The sequence below is a fragment of the Astatotilapia calliptera genome, chromosome 18, assembly GCF_900246225.1.
Source record: "Astatotilapia calliptera chromosome 18, fAstCal1.2, whole genome shotgun sequence".
NCBI lineage: Eukaryota > Metazoa > Chordata > Actinopteri > Cichliformes > Cichlidae > Astatotilapia > Astatotilapia calliptera.
The window spans coordinates 15,547,671-15,563,870 of record NC_039319.1 but is presented as its reverse complement, the minus strand read 5'-3'; the positions used below and the strand labels follow the sequence as shown (position 1 = coordinate 15,563,870).

The following is a 16,200-nucleotide window of genomic DNA, read 5'->3' as shown; positions in this document are numbered from 1 at the left end:
ATTAATTTTTGAAAGCTCTTTGAAGTACCCACAGTGAAGCTTTTCAGCCTTTCATACTCAGTGTGATTACTTTGGCAGCTGTGTGAAGAACGCCGCTTGTGCCTGATGAATAACTGTCAGCATGGAGTTAGGTATTAAAACAAACTGGGGAGGGTTTCTGTCATTACTACGAAATACAAAGATCGTTGTCTCCTCTGAAGCCGTAATGCATGTGAAGCAAAGATACAGTGTACACCACTGCATCTTTGCAAGCGCCAATTCGAGCACCTTCCTTTTGCTAATGTGACAGCCATTTTATCAAGGATTCTCCTGTGTTTGGGTCAATACTGAAATATTGAATTTCCTCATTAATTGCTGCCCATTTCCTGCTTGCCATAAGAGAAAGCAGCTGCGCTGTACACTCACTGAGGCCACAGACTCTGATTATTGCCATTTAAAAATCTGATCACTTCTTATGATGTGAAAGTGGACCAGCGGATGGTAGCTGCAGATACTGCACTGGCATTAAAATGTGTGAGTAGTATGTAGTCCTGGCTTATTCAGATGACCAGTGAGTACTTCTGCATACGTGCAGAATGAAATAAAGGCAAATCTAAAATTGTTTTTGCACCATAGAAGCTCATGGAAATGAGGTGTTTTGATTGCAAAAAGAAAATAAAATAGTGCTGGTCAAAGGGGACCTCTTTTGTTAAACTGCAGCTCCTTGTTTTTATTCTGGCTGCCCCTAACAAATAGAAGGTTTTGAGGATCAGTCTGTTTGCACATTTGCACAAATTGCATTCATTTTTGCTCTGTTCTGATAAACTATTTACATAATTAAGTCATCATTTGAGTGCTTAAAAAGATTAAACATCCACTGCTTCGGGCCTGAACTGTGAATGTCTGTTGAAATTCCGAAGTTGAACTGAATTAAATATTTTGGAATAATGGACTTTTGTTGGACAGAACAAGCCATTTCCTGCAACACGCCTTGGGAAATTGTAATGGACATTTTTAATGTTTAATGTTTTATGATTTACATCATTGGATCTAATGGAAATAACATTATGTGCAACCCAACAACAGTCTGTCAGTCACAGCAGTTGCATTTGCACACTTTGATGAGATTGACAATGGTTAAAAGTTCTGGGAAAGAAGAGAAAGCAGACTATGAGTTTAGATCATTGAGTGGCTTTTCTTATTTGTTTTCTTCTGTTTTTTGTTGTTTTGTTTTTGTTTTTTGCTATTTAGCATTCAGTCCCTCCGGTCACTAAAAGACGTCATCACTTAGGCGAACCCTAAAGCCTAACTCCCAGAAGGTTCGGGGGTCTGAGGTTTAAAACATTTTGAGATGAATTCCAGCATCCAGCTCTCACCCTGCATTTTAATGAGCCTATTTGCATACTTGTTCATCATTATCTCTGTAAAGCTTATTGATGTGAAAAGTGTCGTCACATTAATGTGTTAGCTCAGCACTTTCAAACTTGGCTCCTTTTCTATATTTTGATTTTGGAAATACATGAAAGGACTTGTCGACATGTGATGAGAGGAATGAGGGAAGACAGTTGGGCAACACTTACATAAAGTCACTGTGGCTTGAATTCTACTCATGCAGGACATTGTACCTCCCAGCTGTGACTGCTGGCCTTCCTGCCACAAAGATAGCAAGCTAATTAGGATTTTCGGAAGATTTCGGATGGGCAGGTCTGACACTTTACCTCCACAGTCAGTATTTAAACGAACCTTATACTTTTTCAAAAGATGTTCCAGTAGTCACCTATAACATTCCCTTTGTCAGATTCAGCACTGACAGTCTCGACACGGTCGGGATACAAAGTGGCTGATGAGAAGGAGGACTTGGATATCTGACATCAGTAACCATGACACGTGTGAATCCAGCCTCAGCTCCGTTTTCTTCTTGCTGTAGAGTGAAAGAAGGTGCTCCCAGGCCACAGAGAAGCCATGATGTACTGAACTGCTGATTTCTTGCGGCAGCGCATTAACCAGTACACTTAACTTAAAGCAGCTGGAAAAACTCCACAGTGTATTGATTGAGCAGTGGCTTGCACTTCACTTAGAGTGCACCTATTAATTACACAAATACACTGTGACAACTTTAGCGTTTGTTGTAGTTGAAGAAAGATAATTCCATTTCCCGAGAGATGATAAAGAAGAGCGGAGATGGTACTTACACAACATCAGTGCTGATTTTCCTGAAAGCATAATGAAGAAGTCTCTAATGAATTCACAAACAGAAAGTCTCAGTGCCTCAGCAAACTGCCTGTACATTAAGTCATGGTTTAAAGATACCTTCTTTAAGTTGTTCTATCTGAACCCTTATAGTTTCACATTTTTATGCTTTTTTTTTTCTCCTGTTGGTTGGCTATCTTCAAGGTTTAAGAGCTTTCTGGTTCCCTTTTTGTTTTTATGTACACACACGTCAATGCTCGACTAAAGTGTGCTACACCTTTAAAATATTTTCTGAACTTCTTGATTTCTTAAGAACTCCCATCGAGGTTTGAGGTTGTTTGTCTGTTATTTTATTGCATGTGTCAAATTTTAAATGGCATTTGGTGGGAAAACAACAAACAAATGATTAGTTTTTGTTGCATCCTGATGTTGCAACATAGCGTGTTGCTCGTCATTTCATGTCACGAACCCACACTCTGACCTTTTATGTGTTATTTTAGTCTGTAGAATATTTATTTGTAAAAATAATGAGCGAAATGGGCCCCCACCGGCATGCTATTCATACACCATCCTATAATATCACATTGTTTGTTTTGAATTCAGGAATAGATTTAAAAATTAAAGGGATATTTTAGCAATTTTCACTAAGCGCATTATTTGACCTTAATCACTACAAACAAATATTTGCATATGAATGCGCGCAACTTAAAGCTTTTTGGTTCCTGCTGGTCATTTGCTTTGTAGGCTTGAGCTTAATCTGGAGACTGAAAAAACACCACATTCTGACTGCAGTTTAGTTTTGTTAACACTAAAACTATTCGGTCAATTCGAAACATTTTGTTCAATTCAGTAAATTTTATTACTTACTGAATTTAAGGCCATGTTAAATGACTTGACCTGCTGACTGCAGATGTTTTGCCTGAATAGAACATTACTTTTACTAAGGCATTTGTTCTATATTGACACTGAAGTTTATACATTTGGGTTGTGGTTATTTAATTTGTTTATTAATTAATTAATTCATGTATTTATTTTGCCAGTACTTAACTGGTGTATGGATTTATATATCTATGTGCTATTAATTTATATTAATTTATGCAACTTATGACAGTACTGCTGTCCTTCTTGGACTGGACACTGTAAAAAATCCTTTTAATCTCAAGAGTTTTATTAAAGGTTAAAAAAATAATAAGCAATTATTCCACCTTTATATTGTAAGGTGAAGAGCCCACTATATTAGAAAATCAGAGGCTCTCTTATGAGCAACACTTGGGAGCAGTAGTGAAGAAGAACTCCCTTTTAACAGGAAGAGACCTCCAGCAAAACAAAACTAGCCTCAAGGAGGGACAGAAAGCTACCAACAACCAGTTGAGGGGTGAGGGGAAAGAGAGAGAAAGGAGAGAAGAGAGAGAAAGATTAAAACACACAAATAGTTGGCAAGAAAAGGCAAAAAATAATGCTGTACATCTATAAACAATGACCGAAGGGTGAACAGGAAGTTTATCCCTGGATATGTGCAGCTACACAGGAATAATTGAAAAAAATCAGCTGTTGGCCCAAGAGGTTAAGTCAGCAGACTAGCCAGTGGGTTTGCAGACAAGCCTTATATTCATGGACATTACAGTTTGTGTCACACTGATCACAGAAAACGTGACAAAAAGCGTAGTGCTGGACACCTTTTTTAATCAAAGAAATGCAAAATAAAATGATAAATATGAGTGCATGTGCACTATGCATGCAAAAGTACGTACCATCAGTACTTACTGCATATGACTGATGGTGTACGTACAGTCCGTTTCCGGCTGGCACACATTAAATGATAGAGTTAGGGCTATGACAGTGTTAAGTGCATATGGGGAGGTAACAACTTAATTAATAATGTTAGAGCTCTTAAAGCTGCACCGATCAATATTTTTACATTAGCCGAGAAGTAAATGACGGTGAGTAATGAGCAATGTTGTTGTGTTGTTTGTCGTAATGTAACCAAGAGTCACCCTGCAGTTTACCCTCAAAGTGTTTTAGTGCCTTCAGTTCATTCATTCGGTCGTATTGCCCACAGCCTTTTCTTTCACATTCATTTCCACTGCTTTCACAAGCATCAGGAGGCAGATTTTCTTTCATGAAAGTCTGGTTCAGAATGATTCGCCTGCCTCCAAACTGCAGAGAAACAAAAATTAGCAACTAGCTGGTGAACATTGTGAAACTGTTTTCAGGTGAAGAACCAGATATTTCTCCTGAGAGTTGGTGGGGACCAAAACAGAGGTGAGAAGGAAAATTGGAGTCAGAGATGTGTTGAAGCAACATCTTAAATTTTACAGGGAGCTTGCTATTGGACTTCCAATTGGTTGCAAATCCTTTGTAACACGGTTGTTATTAGATGTGATGAATACGTTCTGCTGTTCCACCCACAAAAAGCAAAAACCATATCTGATTTTAATTTTTAATTTTTGATGATCTCCCATGTGAGGTCGTCTCCTTTTGCATCTCCTTTGCACATGCCGCTTAAAGTCCAGTTTTCACCACATATGATGGTGAGTGACGATTGTGTTGGTGTAGCCAATAATCTCCTGCCTTTTTAATACACTATGAGGGGGGCACACAATGGCACGTACTGCAGAGGAGGCTGTTGGGCTGATTGGGGCCAGACCTCGGCTCAATCGTTTTGGTTCCCACCCAGCTCTCGTCACTCATGCAGATTCTTGGCATGGAACTCAGGTCATTTTCTCTGTGCACAAGTTTTAGGTATTTTGTGAAGTTATAGATGTACAAGTGGAAGTATTCAGAACAGGATTTGAATAGATCGATCTAATAATGTTGGCACACAGTGCTGAAGTGCTCAAAGAGACAAATAAAAGTCACCTAATAATTTTGCTGGGTTGCTTAAACTTTTAGATGCACATATCATGAATACAAGACAATACGACTCACAGAAGTCAGCTGTCACTTGCAGCAACTAAAGGACGTAAGTGCACATAGCTGAATAAAGAAAAGGAACAATAAAGTGAGATGGAAGCATCAAAAAAGCACAAAGAAGTAGATATAAATCAGTAAATATAAGAGATTACTTAGTAGGGAAAGAAAGCTGGTCTGAACTGGTTAACCAGCCTTGTTATAAGTAGTCCTGGCAGGCCATTAAAGCTGTGGCTGAGGTCCCAGCATCAGTTACCTTATTAACTTTGCTTTAAATGAATGCTCCTCTAAGCTGATCAATTCTAGTCGAGACAGATTCTCGCCAGTGTGAACTGAAGTAGCCTCAGGCTCACATTCTGCAAATATACACCTCTGTCCATGAGTAAAAAAATATGCAGGAGGGCGCATTAATAATTGATGCAGTTACAAAACTCATGATAAGGAGACTGCGGCAGGACAGAAGAAGATGTTTGCTTTAAACTTAAAGGATCAGGTACATGTGTACTGAGTGACAAGAACTTAGTGTACTTATTTTAACCCATTTCAATGGTTTAAAAGAAATAAGTCAGATATGTATGTTACCCTCTAACATAATGCTTTGTATGTAAAAAAAAAAAAAAAAATCTTACCAATTACACACTTCATAACATGATTAACACGGGTGTCATATTTAGATTCTGTCAGGAGGAATTAAAAGTTAACTGAAAACCATGAAGGAGCAAATCTTTGACCTTTCAGAACAATCCCTATGCAGGTGCTATTAAAGAAAGCACTAAATTATTACTCCAGTGTAGCTTCTAAGGTGTGTGGCATCTCAAGCTAAATGTGAAGCTAATTGAGAATTCATCACATGTTGTAGCTTGAAAATGTCAGCTGGCTGTCAAACAGCCATGTTTTTATCTGCATGACATCATATTTATGATGTCTCCGAGGGTTTTGACCGGCTGCCACTGATTAAATGACAGTGAATCATTCAGTTTGAGATAAAACAGTAAAAGTCCCCAATGCAAGTGTTAAAGGGAAGTATTCACAAGTTAACACAAATAAATGTCTGGAAGCTTCCACTAGAAAAAGAATTTTAACAGAAGAGAATAGTATTTGAGTACCAGAGGTCAGTAATGTGCTTCACTTTCACGTTTGCCTTTCTGCTGCATCAATCTGGACTCTATCCACTGCTACCCGCGAGGGAAGTGAGGCTTACTTCCCAGTTGAAACTCTATCTCTTGCATTCAATGTGCCCTCTAAGATCTTATTGTGGAATGGTTGATATTACAGTTCATTGCTGCTTCCCAGCTCCAGATATCCAACCCTTTCCCCTCCCTCGGGTGGGAAAGGGAAACCAGACACTGTCTTGTCCAGCCTCCCCTTGGTTGGCTAAACCTCTCTGCTACCATCAGTTTTCGTTAGGGCACCGCTGCAGCCACACGACATCTGACAACCGCAAAACTTGACTGAGGAAAAATTTGGAGAAAATGGGAGCTCCAGAGGAGGAAGCGCCACGTCCCCCATCAGACATCACTGTTTTCGGGGCCAACTGTACGCTCCACGGCCTGAGCCACATATTTCTGCCCGGTGGAGTGACTTTCCGGCGGTTGCTCTGGGCTGCTGCATTCAGCGCCTCGCTTTCCATCTTCCTGCTCCAAGTGGCCGACCGTGTGATCGAGTATTATCAATACCCCCATGTTACAATTCTGGATGAAATGGACAGTCCCGTCATGTATTTCCCAGCCATAACCCTCTGCAACTACAACACCTTTCGAAAGTCCCAGCTCCGGAGGAATGATATCTTCTGGATGGCTGGACTCCTGGGTGTGGAACAAGGAGACTTTGATGATTTCATGGCCGCTATAGGGCAACCCACAGACAGCAACACCAAGTTTTTCCCCAGCAAGACCTTCAACATGCTGGAGTTTGTGCAGAGGACTAGTCATAACATAGAGGAGATGCTGCTTGACTGCAAATACAGAGGCAAGGACTGTGGTCCAGAGAACTTCACCACAGTAAGTAAGGCTCCTCATGTAGGTGTCACCTCTTGTGTGATCAGTGTAGCCACTCAATCATTTAGGGCTAAAACCAAAAAATCCCAAACAAGATCACAATGAGAGGTTGAACATGTTCTCTCTGCAATATTTCATAATGTCTCAGCAGGTTAATTGCTGATTCATTATTATTTAAACAAAATATTTAATGGGAAGTGTCAAATCGTGTGTTAAAAATCTTTAATTTGAAATTATTAATAGAAAGCTTGAAAGCAAAATTTGAACAGAAACAAAGCCTCAGGCAGAAATACCAACAACTGTGAGCTGTTCAATATTCATTATAAAACTACGATTCCAGCGCTTCATTTTGCCCGGGGGTGAAGTGAAAAATGAGTCTGTTTATGTTTCTAAACACCAGGAGATCTGCTCAAAGACGTTACATTTCCAAAATGAGCACTGTCATGATGTCATGATGAGCATAATCATTCAAATCAGATATCGTTAGTAGAGGAGACATCACTTTGATTCAAATTATGCTGTCACTGCGTAATTTAGCTTTTTTTTCTTAACATAATCCCTACTTTATTTTTTAAAATACTAGTATAAATGACATGTTTGTGAAAAGATAAAGTAGCTTTAGGGAGAACAATGGGTACGTGGGTGGAAGAGGAAAAGTTTCTGAGGAATACTAATAAAGCAGCACTTTATCTCTGTTTACAAAGCAGGAATGTGTTTCGTTTGCCTTTATAGTGATGCCAATATTTATGCTGGGTCCAGTTCTTCACTTTGTGACTGCTATTAGCTGTAATTTTTCTTGAAGGAGAAATGAAAGTTACTTTCTTAAAAGTGTCCTCCGAAACGTTTAATCTACTGAGGTGCCATATGGTTCAACAAATCTCTGCTGGCATCATGCATCATGCATTATGAAGCAAGCATATGCTGTTTTCAAGACCAGTAGGGTTTTTAACACGTTACTGTTTTTCTTTGTAAATACCTCAGAAGGATTGTCGTCTTCATCGTAGTAATGGCACCAAATGTTCTAAATATTTGTCTCCGATCACAAAAATCTAAAGCACATAATGTCACAGGAACAATGTCATTGTAGAGATGAAAAGGTAATTTGTCTTAACTTGTGTGCCTTCATTTTTTTTTTTTTTTTTTGTGAACTCCAGTTTTTCCTTCTCAATTTTCAGGTCTTTACGAAAGAAATAAAATTATGTCAGCAGAATCTGAGCGGAACTTAATCGTCCTGCTGCAGAGACAGGGGAAGGATTGTATTTCGATGAAATGGGCCATTGATTTGAGTGATGAAAACCCAGCCTGAGACGGGTGTCTCATGCTGCACAGTTTCTTTGGGAACCAGCAGTGAAACAGAGGCAAACGATTTATACTAATTACCTAGCTGTTCTAATGTAGCGCTACTGTTGCTATTTATTTATTTTTTTGTTAGTGACAGTGATTCACATTAAAAGAAAAGGTTTGGCTTTTCAACTCAAACCAAACCTGACACCTACTATGAAGACTTGCACATTTAAATGACTCATCAGGTTTGAGTCATATTCTCAAAAACAACACAGCGCATATGAGCTAATAAAGATACATTTTGATATCGCTGTGATCAGTCAGATGACCTTGGCTTCTTCACATCCCTGCATACAAAGGGCACATTTCAGCTAAATGTCAGAAACTGGAGATGCTCGGAGGGCCTAAGTATAGAGGGGACTAATTAAAGATTCATAGAGCTGCCTGAATTCCCCCTTCCTCGATTCCCTCGGCCTGCTGATCTTTCTGTGGGAGGCTGAGAGGCAGGTCCTCTCATAGGAGATAAGATGGGATGGAATTGAGATTACCCATTATATACTTCAGCAACATCAACACAAAATGACTCACACAAGGTCTAGACAACATCCGACAATTAGCTCTGTGTATGTGGAAAAACCTGAGAAAATATATGCACTGAATCATTCAGATACCTCTGCTGATGCACTTAATTGATCCATTTTGGTATGGCTTTTAAAAGGACATCATTAGAATAAACATACGGCTCGATTTTCCTATTTAAACCTCTTAGTACAAAGTTTTGCAGCTATTCGACCATATTAGTTGTAGCATACTAATACTTCACTTTAGTTTGATAACATTTTTCAGATGTCCTTTCGGATCTATTTCAGTACATGCATGCGTGTACGTATGTGTAGCATTTTAGACAAAGTAACAGTGGCTGGAGAAACTTGGCATGCCTGACAGTGACAGGAAAGACCAGATGTTTCAGCTAATGAGCTGGGTATGGGTGCAGTCGTATTGAGAAATCTCATAGGGGAAATATCAGCGCCCCCAAGTGCAATCACTCCCTTTGCATCAAGTAATGAAATATTTTTTGGGGGGAGAGATGCTGTAATTTGCTGGTGGAGAACGACTCTCGTATATTTAAAAGCTGGCAGATGGTAGAGGCTGGGAATGTTCTGCCCATGCGGTGCTCTAAATATACATAGAAACATAGCCTTGAATGTCCCTGGATCAGTCTGTGGTAACAAGCCGTGCTCAGATTACAGTTTTTGGTAGCTAGGACGCTGTATATGACACAACATCACATTAAAGAAAACCACTTTTAGATTATAATATATATGATTTGCCAAATAAGTGTCTTGGTGGAGGCTTTACTTCATTATCAAATTAATCTCATGCCTCCATCTTGGTGCCTTACTGTCTGTGAAGTGGCGTGTGATTGATTACCTCATTAATACTCAAAAGCGTAAGCACCCCAACACACCCTGAATCATTGCTGTGGATTAAGCCTGCAAGACTAGCTCACACCAAATAAATCATCTGTCATTGTGTATATGCAGGATGCATGCCGAAGCTGGTGTAATATCATTTCAATCGATCACCAGCTCAGCACTTTAGCCGGCCCATGCCACTGCAGAGAGCTGATCCTAACATGTTTATCCCGTTACGCTTGATCTTCTATGTTGTCACTGAACTTCCCGTAGATCTATTAGTTTATGGTGTAACAAAAGACCTTTGGTTTAAGCTTCCTTTTTAATATTACATTAAGTCTTGCCTGCCAAAGCTAGAGCCAGGAGCTGGTGTTTTACTTTATGCACTGCAGTATTGTCTGGAGGCTGATGTTGGCTTTGGAGGTCAAAGAAAAGAAAAAGGTGAGTAAAAGAAGCAGAAGACAGGATTGAGCGTCAGAGATGCAGACAGAGAGAGAAAATAGGCAACGTGGAGAAAAGTACAAAAGAATAGCTCCTTATACCAGAGAGAGGTGGAAAGGGTGAAAAGCGACAAATAGATCTGAAGGGGAGCGCTGACACAAAATGGAAACAAATGAGAAAGAGAAAACAGAAAAAGAGGCTGCGCTGTGCTTAGATTGAGGTGGGACTGGGACTCAGCTGAGCACTGACACCATCACTGTGATTCAGCCTGCTTTGGAGCAGAGCCACTGCCTCGATGCACAACTGGAAGCATTAGGAGAGATGAAAGGAAGAAGGTGTGTGAAGGAGCACAAAATTACACTGCTGCCTAGAGCATGAAAAGGAGAGTAGAGATAAAATAGAGTATAGTGCAAACAATGAAATAAACAAATCTGACGCACCGAGCGTAGATGACAGGCCAGATTACAAATACTTAATGTGTTTATTCCAGTACTCAGTATCAGAAAAGATTACTGTGAAAATCGCTGTTACTCTAAGTGCAGCATTGGCAGTCCAGTCAATGGCACTGAGGAGGAATACTGAAGGAATTCATGGAGGGGATGCTGTGTGAGGGTGCTTTATGCTGACTTGCACATCCGGCATACGACCATAGGCAGACATCGGAGGTGCCCGTTGACAAAACCTCTTAAGTTAATTGGCTTGTTAGGTGGAGACACCGGACACAAATATGGCTCTGTCCAAAACCAATAGAGCCATTATGTTTTGTTGTAGATTATCAGCCTCCTGGCATCATGATATTCAAACAACAGCATGCATTGTACTCCCAAGTTTTCCTAATCTACTGAACACAGATGGAGCACAAATGACTAATGGTTCATATCACAAGTTCTTTTGATTTTTGATTGCCTCAGAAGCCATATTTAGCTTCTTTTTTTTTCCTCCACTAATGGCCTCTGGGATCTACATCCTGGTCTCTTAGCCAATATGTTATGCACTGCACCTTTCAAAGTGTGGAGTTGCTTTCTGAGATTACTCTTCAAGACTATTTGGTCAATATCATAGACTGTATATAAAAGATGAACCCACTGGTTTGTGATACCTTGTTGTGAAACATCAGCATTAGTAATTTGGCCATGTTTGTGCCATGTTGTTGTTGTTTTTAAGGCAGAATTGATCATATATGGACAAATGGAGTATACTGCATAGCTCCATTAAACTGACACCATCACCAGGTATTATTGCTAAGTAACATGCAAATGAATGATCCGCACAGCAGGCCATCTATTTTTTTCTTTCAGATAAATCCACTAAAATATCTGAAAACACCACAAACATGCTGCAGAGATCCAGTTCAGTCAATTAACAGGGGTGAAGCCTACTAAGCCTACCAGTGAGTTAAAGTGGAAATGGCCTAACTTTAAGCCTTAATGCAGTTTAAATAGTAAAGCTATAAAATAATTTATCACCTTTTTTAGTCATCTTGAAGAAATAAATTACCCATAAATACCAAAATACATTTTTGTACCAGCATGTGAACATGTTTACATTTCTGCTATTTTTGTTACTTTGCATCGTCTTAATTTTTCAACCCGTTGCACCTTTAGACAGAAGAGCTTAGACATCACCTATTGTTGGAAATGCCTTATTATTAGGCCACACCTCTTTCAATACAGGTGTTTTCACTGCCACGAGCTTAAACTTGTATACAGTCAAGCACCTAGTAATGCAGTCTGCCTTAACAAACATTTTGAAAGATTATGCCGTTCTAAAGAGCTCACTGGATTCTGTGAGATTTCTTTCCTCCTAGATGACTAAGTGATTTTTATTTTTGTATGTACTGTATGTTTGTATTTATTTGTTCAGACTGCAGTATAGTAAGATTTAAAGTAGCTGAGTAGCTTCAGGGTTCACCTGAAGGTTCTGAAGGTAAATGAAAGAGAATCTAATATCTAAATGAGGTCTGTTCTGTGAATTGCCTCTAAATTTAACTTATGGGCTTCTTTCAGTACCGAGCCCTGGAAGAGAGGCAAACTGACAGTTTTATTAATGCTGAGAGTTTTAAAGTCGTGCTGCTATGGAATGTAAACGATGCAAAGAAACAAACGAGACATTTTTGTCTGAGACATATATCACCATATCGTCAGCATACATCTGTAAACCTGCCCCATGACTGCGGTGAATGATTTATATATTAACTGAAGTGGAGTGTTAGAGAGGTTAGAAAGGATGGTTTTTTCATTATTAATAACAACTCAGCGATTAATGTGACAGGCTGAGTTAATAACAACTCAGCCTGTCACAGTCAGATATTATAAACGCAGTGTGACATGCTGCATATGAATGCATCAAAACACTATGTAACTCATTTATATCACACACACACACACATGCATACTTACATAGGGTCTTAGCCTTACTATATAAAGTGCCTTGAGGTGACTGCTGCTGTGATTTGGTGCTATAAAAATAAAAATTAATCGAATATAGTTTTATAGGTTAGAATAAGTGATTAATTAGTATTATTAACATACTGTTTTCAGTTACAAAGATTTCAATCTCTGTAAGGTTGTCAGAAAAATTAAATTTAGAACTCATACGACTAAGAATGTCATGATTTTATGTTGTGATTATGAATTGCAGCAAGTCAGCCACCAAGTGTCAGACCACATAAAGTACTGAGGCACCAATGTTGTGGTAACTCAGTAAGTGCACAGCTCCAAAACTACTCTGGCATCCTCTGGCATCTGCACAAAAATTCTGTGTCGGGAGCTTAGTGTCATGGGTTTTCATGGCCAAGCAGCTCCTGTAGGAGTAATGTGTGGGTGCCCAGGTACTTTTGCCCATATAATATACTTCATTGTTTGTTTTTTCAGTTGTGATTTTTAAACTATGAACGTGTAATTGGCTTTCAAAATTTGTATTCTGTAATAAAAGTCCTTTAAATGCTGGCGAGGGAGAGATTTGGTGTATAGCCTCAGGAACGTTTAAGGATATGCTTTTTATTCTTAACACATACATGAGGAGGGCAAAAAAAGTTCCTGATGGAATGCTGGGTTACACTGTGGCAATTTTAGACTGCTGGCAAGTGCTTATCCCTGAATGGATTCAGGGTACCAAAAGCCTCCAGCTGAGCAAACAAGATGTGGAAAAAAAGACATTATCCCTGCAAAAGTACCGGTGAGGAAATTCAAGGAGTGAGTTTATCAAAGTGTGACTGCAGGCTGCAGAGTGAAAGCTTGAGTGACAGCATTTCTTGGATTCTGCCTGGAATGGAACAAGGGAGAAAGACAGCAGGTGTAGCCAGCTGCATCTGTGTTTTATTGATACAGACTGCATCTGCCCTCCACCTGGTTTGCTTGGGAGGATATACTGTACATATGCTGCGCCAGAGATCTTTGTAATTACTCTACATTTTAAATAAGTAATGGGAGGGCACGTTTTTAACTGAACCAGAAAAAAACATGCTGCCTCAGCTCAACAAAACAGCACTTTTTTTGGGGGGGGGGGGGGGGGGAATGTAACAAACAACAAGGACTAACATTTTTATGTCCAATAAATGTACACTGAATATGTTCCTTCTGAGCAGCTTTGGTGTATTTTTTGTTTAATTAATTTTCCTACGTTTAATAAATATTCCTATGGCAATATTTCTTCCTTTTGATGAATTTTATATGAGGCATTTCACAGTATAAGCCTCTCCTAGCAAAAATATCCACTCAGGGTTTCCGTGCACGACTGGTGCAGCATACAAAGTGGCTGTGTGAGAGGTTAGTTTCATTTAGAGGCAGGCCACAAGATGTCTCCCTCTGCTAAAGAAGCTGCCCGTCCAACAGAGTGACAGTCTGATTGCAAACATTTCTGCTCTGTCTGGCTGTCTCGTCCAGATTTGCATTTGTTTGGTCATTTTAAATCACAGTGTCTCTCAGCCTGTCTCTCAGCTGGCCTAAATCTAAAATTTGGAAATTCTCAGAGAGTTTTTCAAGTTTTCATGCAACGCCGAGTCTGACATGCTGCATAGCAATGAGGAATCCTGACCTCATAGAGAAAATGTTATGCTACTCAGTGTGCTCCGGCTTCATTTATTCAAGCTCTAAATAATATAAATTTTTATCTTAAAACTTTCAAGGCTGACACTGAATACTGTCTTTCTGTCAGTGCGGTTTGGCCTGCTGATCGGAAAATGTGCTGAGTGGAATAAATCAAACACGTTGCAGTCGGTGTAAAATGCAGTTCAAAGCCAACACAGGGTCATTTCTGTTTATGCATTAATCCTTTTGTCAACTGAATAAGCGACTGTTTTGATAAGCTTTAGATCAGTTTAGATTCTCCGAGGCTGACAAATGTTCTCTGATCTCAGCTTATCAAATGTTTAGATTTGTGTCTGACTTTAATATATGTTATTTGACTGGCGTTATTATAAAGGAGACGATCCCGAACTCTGCGGGGGAACTTTATATGATCTAATCAATACATCTTTTAATTAAAGGAAAACTATATATAATGTGCATGAGAGGGAGAGATTATTTAACAGACTGATTAATAATACATGTACTATAATAGCAGCATCCTTTTTATGTGCATTTTCAGTAAGCAGGCATTAGGGCATTGGGACAGATGAATTAATTATTTTCATTATTAATTAATCTGAAAGTTATTTTCTTGGTTAACTGTTTGCGCTCTCTATATGTTATAGAAGACTAAGAAATAACGAAAAGCTGAAAACAGTGTTTGGCATTTTTGCTTAAGATTTTCCTAAACAGCTCATAAATACCCTAAATGACTAATCAGCTAATTAGCTAAGCTTTAATAGTGAGTGGACATTAATGCTGGGCATGTCTTGTGTCCAGCTTCTTCTCTTCCCCAGCTGAACTCTGTGAGGTTGTGATGTGCATCTAATTGCTGCCAGGATTTCATTTGGTGTTGAACATTCTCACTGGCCCTTGAAGGAGCTCTCCCCTTTACTCAGTCAAAACTCTGCTCCTCCTCTAATGAGACCGCTGGGGTTTGCCTCGGCTTTGACATAAAAGAGGATGGTTAGTGTCATTCCCTGACAGCCTGAGGGATCACCGAGTTGCTCTTTAAGTCGGGCTAGTAATACAAAAATCTGAAAGAATAGATATTTCAAATGGTTCTGCTTTTCTTTGAGATGCTTATTTGAATTTGGTAATTTTTCTTATTATACCATGCTTCTTTACTGAGACACAGTTTAAATACATTTTCATCCAAAGGATGATAACAATAGCAGTATGTGAGCAGCAGACGTTTGTTTTCAGTACGGAGGATAGCAATTTTATTGGTAAGAAAAATCATTACATTTTGCCCAGAGTGCTATATATTCTTGTGTCAGTGCAGCACTGTGTTGGAGGGGATATTTTAATTAAATTAATGATTTGGGAAAGAGTTGACAAACAAACAGAGTTATGAAAGTTTTTCATATTAGAAAAAAGTTTGAAATCATTGCAGTGCTGTGATTACAGTCTGACACCAGATTTAAAGCTTTTGTCTTTATATTTGTCGTTAGCCCGGGAGTACAAAGCCCCTTTTTAATGCGATTATGTTGCTCTTCAATTCAGGAAATCTATAATTATTTTACACAAAAATGTATACAAAGAATAGTTACATTTGTCCAGTATTTACTTTTAAAGCTACAATACCTACTACTATAAAATCCCAGAATTATCAACTGACTCTAGTTTTAGTGTTTTTGGCTGAGCTCTGACTGTGAGAACAGCAGCTCCGCCAATCTGCTGTTCAAACCTTCTGTTTGCAAGGGGCAGCCAATCAGAGAGGAAGTTGACTTATAGCGAGGGTGGCAAAACTAAAAAAAAAAATCTGCATGAATGAAAAATGAAATAAGATTTTCAAACTGTGAGTCATGCAAAGCCATCTAGTAGAGACCAAGAATAAAAAAAAGTTTTAGCCGGAAAGAAGCATAATAGGTCCCTTTTAAGTACACGGTTTACTTTTGTTTGAAAATACCACAT

At 39.1% G+C, this 16,200-nt stretch overlaps 1 protein-coding gene across 2 annotated transcripts in view; it reads left to right on the top strand.

Annotated features, from left to right (window-relative positions):
- Positions 1-16,200, top strand: part of asic1c (acid-sensing (proton-gated) ion channel 1c) — a 106,132-nt gene that overhangs the window by 65,599 nt on the left and 24,333 nt on the right. The window contains exon 1 of one of the 2 annotated variants that reach the window (XM_026150190.1): positions 6,389-7,079. The exons of the other annotated variant lie outside the window; for it this stretch is intronic. Coding sequence (XP_026005975.1) covers positions 6,552-7,079 — 528 coding nt within the window. The 5' untranslated portion in view covers positions 6,389-6,551. Of the gene's footprint in view, positions 1-6,388; positions 7,080-16,200 lie in introns of those variants that run through there. 2 annotated transcript variants of the gene reach the window in all.